General features: G+C 49.8%; 1 protein-coding gene across 1 annotated transcript in view; it reads left to right on the top strand.

Moving 5' to 3' along the window:
- The first annotated feature begins 6,583 nt into the window (after window positions 1-6,583).
- The window catches only part of LOC142310216 (NXPE family member 2-like), a 96,678-nt gene continuing 93,778 nt past the window's right edge, over window positions 6,584-9,483 (top strand). Inside the window, exons 1-2 of the mRNA XM_075347704.1 lie at window positions 6,584-6,673; window positions 6,757-7,463. Coding sequence (XP_075203819.1) covers window positions 6,584-6,673; window positions 6,757-7,463 — 797 coding nt within the window. The remainder of the gene's footprint in view (window positions 6,674-6,756; window positions 7,464-9,483) is intronic.

Here is a 9,483-nt window from a genome sequence, read left to right as displayed (position 1 = left end):
TAACATTACATCTTATACCTAATCACATATACATATATATTTGAGAACATATTTGGTGTCTTAAGGGGTAGAAACTCAACCACCATCTTACAATTCAGGAAAGAGAAACTGCTGCACAGTGGCCAATTACAGCTTGATAGAATGGCCATACAGTGTCTAGTGCAGTAAAATTATTATTTTTTTTTTCTCAGAGAATCAGGGGGCCAAAAAGGGGCCACAGTCTACACATATTGAGCTTTTGGTGAGACTCAAGCCACAACAAGTGCTATACAGTGGTCAATTACAGCTTATTAGAATGGCCACACTGTGTCTACTGCAGTTAACTAAAATTTTCTTTCAGAGATTCAGGGGTTCAAATATGGCCCACATTGTACACACACAAAGGTATATGTGATGCCCTGTCCGGGCCAGGTAGTCACAAATAGGCCCTTGCACTACACCTTTCCCTCACAGGTGACATCAGCCAACCTTCAAAACTCTAGTCCCTTCCCCCCCAGGGCTGGGTAGACACACCAGGGGGCGGAACCCGGTGGTTGGAAGATGCCCACCAAGGAGTCTAGACAGCCCAGGGCGGGAAAGCAGGAGTCTAGAGATTCCTGGTTAGAGTTCAAGTTGGAGAGGAGTGTGGGCTGGAGCTGGGTGCAGCTCCAGCAGAGGCGAATACCCCAAATTGAACGGCACCAGGGTAGGAGCCCTGGTGCCATTGGCTAGGAGGCAGATGGCGGTCTCCGTCTGCAGGAGCCGGGAAGACAGCTCGGTGGAACCGAGGTGGACCGGGACAGGGTAGTGGCCTGCCAGTACCGACCCGGGGAACCGACTCTGAAAGCGGAGCACACAGGGGGGTACTCGGACCCTGAAGTCGGGACCAGAAGCGACTGGAACCGGTTAATTTACTAGACTAGAGGTCCTGTCCCACCCAAAGTCCCTATTAAAAGACAACAGCCCACCGAGGGGGATAGAAGGCCACCGCCAGGGCTCAGAGATCCCATGGGCCAGCATCTGTGGGCAAGGGCTCCTTAGGCCACATCCAGCCAGGAGAGGACTCCTGAAGTTGCAAGCACAGGCAGTCCACCATCTTACAAAGGTGCAGGAGAAAGACAGAGACCACCAGCCGGGTGGGGGACCAGAATGCAGCCGGGTGCGGGCACCGACCACCATCACCTTGGTTTACTAGAGACTTGTGTGTTTCCTTCAATAGTGAGTACACCAGCACCCTGCAGTCGCCCATCTCCCTGCACCAAAACCCCATCGGGTTCCAGGGCCAGCATCCCTGCCCACGGAGGGGTTAACAACTTGCTGTATAACATCTCCTCCGGGTGCCCCGTAACTGCAGCGGTGGTGTCCAACCTCACTACACACCGTGGGTAGCGTCACAAACTTAATACGGCTCAGCCCGTACATATACGTCCTACATCCACCACCACTACGCCACTATAACCCCCTTTTTGATTAAAGTGACCGCGAGACCCCCGGGTCCGGAAACCCTCGGCCACCCACGGAAGGTCCGGATCCGAGCAGCTTGGCTGCTGAAAGCGGGGCAGTACATATACACACACAGAGCCTTTGGTGAGACTCAAGCCTCAGTAAGTGCCGCACAGTGGTCAATTATTATTATTATTATTATTTATTATTATAGTGCCATTTATTCCATGGCGCTTTACAAGTGAAAGAGGGTATACGTACAACAATCATTAACAGTACAAGACAGACTGGTATAGGAGGAGAGAGGACCCTGCCCGCGAGGGCTCACAGTCTACAGGGAATGGGTGATGGTACAATAGGTGAGGACAGAGCTGGTTGCGCAGTGGTCTACTGGGCTGAGGGCTATTGTAGGTTGTAGGCTTGTTGGAAGAGGTGGGTCTTGAGGTTCCTCTTGAAGCTTTCCACGGTAGGGGAGAGTCTGATGTGCTGAGGTAGAGCGTTCCAGAGTATGGGGGATGCACGGGAGAAATCTTGTACACGATTGTGGGAAGAGGAGATAAGAGAGGAGCAGAGAAGGAGATCTTGTGAGGATCTAAGGTTGCGTGCAGGTAGGTACTGGGAGACTAGGTCACAGATGTAGGGAGGAGAAAGGTTGTGCATGGCTTTGTATGTCATGGTTAATGTTTTGAACTGGAGTCGTTGGGCGATGGGAAGCCAGTGAAGGGATTGGCAGAGTGGCGAGGCTGGGGAGTAGCGAGGGGAGAGGTGGATTAAGCGGGCTGCAGAGTTTAGGATAGATTGGAGGGGTGCAAGAGTGTTGGAAGGGAGGCCAGAGAGCAGGAGGTTGCAGTAGTCGAGGCGGGAGATGATGAGGGCATGCACTAATGTTTTTGCAGATTCTTGGTTAAGAAAAGCACGGATCCGGGAGATATTTTTGAGTTGTAATCGGCATGAGGTGAAGAGGGCTTGGATGTGTGGCTTGAAGGATAGAGCAGAGTCGAGGGTCACTCCAAGGCAACGAGCTTGTGAGACTGGGGTGAGTGAGCAACCATCAAGTTTGATGGAAAGGCTTGTTGGAGGAGATGAGTGAGGAGGAGGAAAGACAATGAACTCTGTTTTGTCCATGTTAAGTTTTAGGAATCGTGCAGAGAAGAAGGATGAAATAGCAGACAAACATTGTGGTATTTTGGTTAGTGGAGAGGTAATGTCAGGTCCAGAGAGGTAGATCTGTGTGTCATCGGCATAGAGATGATACTGGAAGCCGTGGGACTCTATGAGCTGTCCCAAGCCGAAGGTGTAGATGGAGAACAGCAGGGGTCCAAGAACTGAGCCTTGAGGGACACCGACAGATAGGGGGCGAGATGAGGAAGTGGTGTGAGAATGGGAGACGCTGAAAGTTCGGTCGGTTAAGTATGAGGAGATCCAAGATAGGGCCGAGTCTGTGATGCCCAGAGATGAGAGAATCTGTAGTAGGAGGGAATGGTCTACTGTGTCGAAGGCAGAAGACAGGTCCAGGAGGAGGAGGATAGAGTAGTGTCGCTTGGCTTTGGCGGTTAGTAGATCATTGGTGACTTTGGTTAGGGCAGTTTCGGTAGAATGATGTGGTCGGAAGCCAGATTGAAGCCGGTCAAAGAGGGAGCAGGAGGAGAGGTATGAGGACAATTCAAGATGGACATGCTGTTCCAGTAGTTTTGAGGCGTAGGGGAGAAGGGATATGGGGCGATAGTTTGACACAGAGGATGGGTCAAGGGAGGGCTTTTTGAGGATGGGTGTAATAGAGGCATGTTTAAAGCATGAAGGGAATACACCACTTGCTAGTGATAGGTTGAAGAGATGGGTTAGGGCTGGGATGAGGACTGCGGTGATGTTGGGGATGAGGTGCGATGGGAGCGGGTCCAGTGCACAGGTGGTTAGATGTGATCTTGAGAGTAGAGTGGAGAGATTGTTTTCTGTCATGGTGGAGAAGCTGGATTTGGAGGAAGAGGGATGAGTAGCTATGATGAGGGGCTGTGGTGATTGTGGGCCAAAGCTTGCTCTGATGTTGTCAATCTTCCGCTTGAAGAAAGAGGCAAAGTCTTCAGCTGAGATGAGAGGAGAGGGAGGTGGTGCCGGAGGACGGAGGAGAGAATTGAAAGTGTTGAATAGCTGTTTAGGGTTGTGAGAGAAAGAAGATATGAGGGATGAGAAGTAGGTTTGTTTTGCAGCAGTGAGTGTGGACTTGAAAGTGGTGAGGGACTCTTTATATGCAATGAAGTGCTCAGTGGAATGAGACCTCTTCCATCTGCGCTCAGCAATTCTGGAAGCCCGTCTCAGTTCTTTAGTCTGCCTTGTGTGCCAGGGTTGCCTGTTGATTGTGCGGGTTTTGGTGTGTGTGAGGGGGGCAGCTGATTCGAGAGCTGCAGAGATTGTAGTGTTGTATAAAGTTGCAGCGGCATCTGCATCATGTAGAAATGCAATGTCTGTGAGGGGGAGAAGGGACTGAGAAAGGGCGTGTAAATCAATGTGTTTGATATTTCTGCGAGGGTGTGAAAATTTGTGGAGGGGGGGTTGGATACTTGGAGAAGAGAGGGAAGAGAATGTGAGTAGGTTGTGGTCAGACAGGGGGAGAGGCGAGTTAGAGAGGTTAGATAGGGAACAGAGGCGAGTGAAGATGAGGTCCAGCGTGTGGCCATCTTTGTGAGTAGCTGCAGAAGACCATTGGGTGAGGCTGAAGGAGGAAGTGAGTGTTAGAAGTTTGGAGACAGATGAGTGGGAAGTGTCAATGGGGATATTGAAATCACCCATGATGATGGTGGGGATGTCGGTGGAAAGGAAGTGTAGTAGCCAGGTGGTGAAATGGTCAAAAAAGGCAGTGGCTGGTCCTGGAGGGCGGTAAATGACAGCCAGCTGAAGGTTGGAGGGGGCGTAGATGCGTACGGAGTGCACCTCAAAAGAGGGGAGAGTAACAGAGGGTGGTAGTGGAATTGTTGTAAAGGAGCATTGGTCGGACAGGAGCAAACCAACTCCTCCACCATGCTTGTTACTGGGGCGGGGGGTGTGAGAGAGTTGGAGACCGCCATAAGAAAGTGCAGCAGGAGAGGCAGTGTCAGAGAGGGTGAGCCAGGTTTCTGTGATGGCGAGGAAGGAGAGTTTATTAGTGATGAACAGATCATGAATATAGGATAGTTTGTTGCAGACAGAGCGAGCGTTCCATAGAGCTCCTGTTAGTGGGACTGGGGGAGCGGGGGCTGGGTGAATGGGTATGAGGTTTGCGAGGTTGCGGAAATTTGTGTTAGGTTGTTGAAGAGGGTTTGAAGTGACAATAGGGATGTGGTGAGGAGGACCAGGATTTGAAGCAATATCCCCAGCAGTGAGGAGAAGCAGTGAGAGTGTTAGTAGGTGGGAGCAGGAGAGGCCATGAGATGGACGTGTGCGTCTGGAGACACTGGGTGAAATGTGGAGGAAAATATCTGAGGGGAAGGTGTGATGGGTGGGGAGGATGGAGGGAGAGATGAATAGTTCATTACTGGCTTTAGGGATCAGAGGGGGCAGTAAAAAGTTAAGTATTATAGGGGAGAAAGTAAAGAAAAACACAAACATTGTTTACAGTGACTATGTATGCAGTTACCTTCCGGTCACTTCCGGCCCAATTCTGGCCTAATTCAATGCATCATACTTATATGGTGCATACTTGTCATGGTGCAGACGAAAATTACAGCTGCTTAAGGCCCCGTTACACGCAACGTCGTATCTAACGATATATCGCCGGGGTCACGGATTCCGTGACACACATCCAGCATTGTTAGCAACGTCGTTGCGTGTGACACCAACGAGAGGCCGTTAATGATGGAAAATGCTCACCAAATCATCCATCGTTGACACGTCTTTCATTTTTAAAAAATCGTTGATTGCTGAGGACACAGGTTGTTCGTCGTTCCCGAGGCAGCGCACATCGCTATGTGTAACACCTCGGGAACGATGAACTACAGCTTACCTGCGGACGCCAGCAATGAGGATGGAAGGAGGTGGGTGGGATGTTACGGCCGCTCATCTCCGCCGCTCCGCTTCTATTGGGTGGCCGCTTAGTGACGCCGCTGTGACGCCGCATGAACCGCCCTTCTTAGAAAGGAGGCGGTTCGCCGGCCACAGCGACATCGCTAGGCAGGTAAGTCCGTGTGACGGCTCCTAACGATATTGAGCGCCACGGGCAGCGATTTGCCCGTGACGCATAAACGATGGGGGTGGGTACGCTCGTTAGCGATATTGCTGCGTGTAAAGCCCCCTTTAGATTTGCCACAAAGGGCCTACTGCTGTGCAGTTAAATATAATAGTTTTTTGTAGACTGAGCCGATAAACAATGTAGCCCAGTTGCCACATAGAGCCTTTTGGTGCTGTACACCACACTGGAACGTTACACTGTCCCTCACTCCAACAGCATCCTATCCTTGCAGTATTCAGAGCGAAATGGCCACGCGGCCCATGATCCGGCCTTTATATTGCCTGGATCACGTGATGTGTTGGCCAATCACAACCATGCCAATACTTGGCATGGCTATGATGGCTTCGGAAGTGAACACAGCCTAAACCTTGCAGATAGGCTGCTTTGCAACCTTTCAACAAGCTTTATTCAGCTGACAACACCAAACAGGAACTGGATGTACAGTCAAATGTCTGTGTTCGGGTCCAAGACCGGAACACCCGGTGTTAGGTATGAACCCCAAACTTTACAGTTTGGGTTCAGTCATTCCTATTGGTGTTAACTGACGCGTTAACCAATAGGAGACATTTCACAATTATTGCACAAGACTTGATCCATTTTTGAGGATTTATATGGGTAAAAAAAAAATCTGCTTTAATTCTTGTTTTTATTCACCCTCATATGCCATAGATTGGAGCTAGATGCTTGATAATGTGATAACTTGTAGATCTTAGTGTCATCTGCTGCTACCTCGATTTTTACAACTTCTAAGTGTTGTAATTTCAATATTGAAGAGTGTATTAAAAGGAGACATTCACAGCTCTTTTCCTTTGAATTTAATTAATTCGGACTAAGTTATAGACTGCAGTAGCAAAGCGGTGCTGTGATTTTCAGCCTTCAAAATTCACAGTTTCTATGTGTGTTTCTGGAAGTTGTGACAATTATTTATTTATTTTTTTACATTTTTTTAGGAGAACCAATGAAATGTCTAATCCTACCAAAATCCAGTTTAAGATGGTCTTGTGTCTTGCAATATTTTTCCTCGCTGTACTTAGCTTCATCATTCGTCTCAAGGTAGGTCCTTCATGAGATGTTATCATGCATTTCACACTGTTCTAATTTGTGTAACCAAATAAATATTGCTAATTTCTCATCAGACTTATGACTTTAAAATCCTACCAAAAACGTTTATCTGTGTATTCGAAAAGGCTAAAACATCAACTGAGCCAAACAGCATAGATGTGCAAATACATGAGATAATGACGCTTGTGAATCGTACTCTTCCAAATGTGGATTTTACATTTTTAAATGTAACGACCAGTGCCAAACACAGCACCGCAACCATCGTAGACTATAAACCTATGTACTGCGTTGGAGACACCATAACAGTTCGGGTGGAGATGTGTAACTACTTGGGTGAAAAAAAATCCTATGGAGGAGACTTCTTAAGAGCTCGTATTTTTTCTACAAAACTTGGAGCTGGAGCTTCTGGGGAAATTAAAGATTTTAACAATGCGACCTATAATGTGTATTTTACTCTGTTTTGGGAAGGTGAAGTGAAGATATCTATACTCTTGATGCATCCCAGTGAAGGAGTCTCTGCTTTATGGAAGTCAAGGAATGATGGATATAAATATATCAAATATACCGGTAAATTCCTCAATAAAAGTCAAGAAGTAGAGACAGAATGTGGATTTTGTTTAGATACAAAAGAAGAAAAATGTAACTACGTGGAGAAACGATATGGAGAGTCCTTCTACTGTATTAGACCTCCCGGTGTAGCTTGTGAGGCTTTCATATCGTTGAAGAGTGAAAACAGTCCGTATACCAATCTGAGCAGAGTCCAGAAGAATCTCTTTATAAGGTAAATAACCAATTACAATTTTATTAACATAGAGAAAAAAATGTTTTATTGACTTTTATTTTAGCATTTCTCTGATTTGAAGTGGTTATATTACAACAAACATGCACCTCTGAAAAAAATGGAATGAGGTTGCTGTTGTACCGCCCCGCGGCCTCAGCTGTGACTGCTGAGCTGCTCGGATCTGTGCTCGCGTTCTACGTGTGGTGGCTCGAGCCTCTCACGGATCCGGGGGTCACGTCACTCTGCAAGGGAGGTTGGCACTACGTGCGGGGATGCGGGTGTTTGGTTTTGGGATGATTGATCATGACGCCACCCACGGGTTGTGGTGATGGTGGACACCACCGCTGCGGTGAAGGTACGGGGACTCCCGGGAGTGGTGTAGTGGCGCAGCTAGGTGTTGACCCCTCCGTGGGTTGGGGATGTTGGTCCCGGGGCCCGGTTGGGTGGCGAGGGCCGGGGTGCAGGGCGCAGTGTAGCGGTGCGAAACAGTGCGGTGCCCGAGGGCACAGGTGTACTCACGATTGAACCACACAGAATCACTGGTAAACCAAACAGAGTGATGAACGGGGCCCGCAGCCGGCTGCAGCTTCCTAGTCGGGTTGGCAATGTCCGCTTTTCTCCTGCACCTGTGTTTGTAGTGTGACCACTGTGCCTGGGCACTGGTGGTCCGCTCCCCGGCGTGTATGTGTTGTAGGAGCCCCTTTTGCCCGCAGATGCTGGCCCTTGGATCTCTGGCCTCTGGCGGTGGCTCTTATCCGGACGGGTTGGGCTGTTGCCTTCAATCGGGACTTTGGTGGGAATGAACCCCTGAGGTCCAGACCGCAATCAGTTAATTCGACTATGGTGGTGGCGTATAGCCTAGTTCGGGGTCTGAGTACCCTGCCTGGTGCTCCGGTATCCTGTTGGCTCCCTAGTTCGGTTCCGGAGTGCCGCTACCCTGTCCCGGTCCCTTACGGTTCCCCCGGTCATATTCCCGGTCTCCTGCAGGCGGCCACTGCCGTCTGCCTGCCTGACTGTTTGGGGGTCCTAGGCTACAACCCAGGCCCCGCGCAGAACTGTACTCCACTACTCTCCACTCTACTGTACTGAACTGGAGTGTCTGTCTACTGTTTTCCTGCCTCAGGCCAGCAGACTCCTCGGGGGGGCGTGTCTTTCCACCTGACTCCGCCCACCTTGTGTGCCTGTCTGACTCTGAGGGAGGCAATCAGGTCTTTGTGGTTGATGGGTGGTACCTTTCTAGTGTGGGGGGGGTGTGGTGAGTGTAGTAACCTGTGACCCCTGGGGTCCAGGGCGTCACATTCCCCCTTGGTTTAATGCAGACTGTCCGCGGGCTGCCCGTCCACACCGTTTTTTATTTTTTTTCTGAAAGATAAATAACAGGTAAAACATTCAAAAGCATTTTTTTCATTTCTTCCTTTGCGGGAGGCACATTACTTGAACCGTTGCAAACGGGAAACATTTTTAATAACATTAACGGGAATGGGTCCATCCGCTTTCCCACCCAAGCAACCTGAACCTAGATGCTGCCCCTAAGAAACAGGCAGCACCCCTTTTCCCCATTACGGAAAACGGAAACTGGCCCAGGCCACCCAAGCGGGAACGGGTATGGTGATACGCACCCGGCCGTCATTCAGAGGCCTCACGTCCAAGGGGACCCCTGACTCGGAGGATGGTCACCGGTCCTGATGGTGACCGGACCCCAGCCTGCTCTGCTGCGGGTCCTTCCTCCAACCACCCTCTCCGGGGACTGGAAATTGCAGGGAAGGGCAGTTGGGGACTATTTACAAACCCAATAGTTTTTGGGTGGCTTGCGATTTCTCAGCCTTGTTTTTGGGGGAAAAAGGGGACAACATCAGTCCCAACGGGGACGGGCACTTCAGCAGCCAACGGGCTACCACAAACACTTTAGGTCCCAATGGGGACTGTCCTGTTGACAACGGGAGTCCGCTGCCTTACTTGAGGTCACCTTCCTCGTACTCCTCCTCCAGCTCCACATCAGGGCTGTACAGCGGGGGAGGGG

This window comes from Anomaloglossus baeobatrachus, chromosome 5 (genome assembly GCF_048569485.1).
Source record: "Anomaloglossus baeobatrachus isolate aAnoBae1 chromosome 5, aAnoBae1.hap1, whole genome shotgun sequence".
In the NCBI taxonomy this organism is placed as follows: Eukaryota; Metazoa; Chordata; class Amphibia; order Anura; family Aromobatidae; genus Anomaloglossus; species Anomaloglossus baeobatrachus.
Note: the sequence above shows the minus strand (reverse complement) of the source record. Positions and strands in the feature narration are given on the sequence as shown.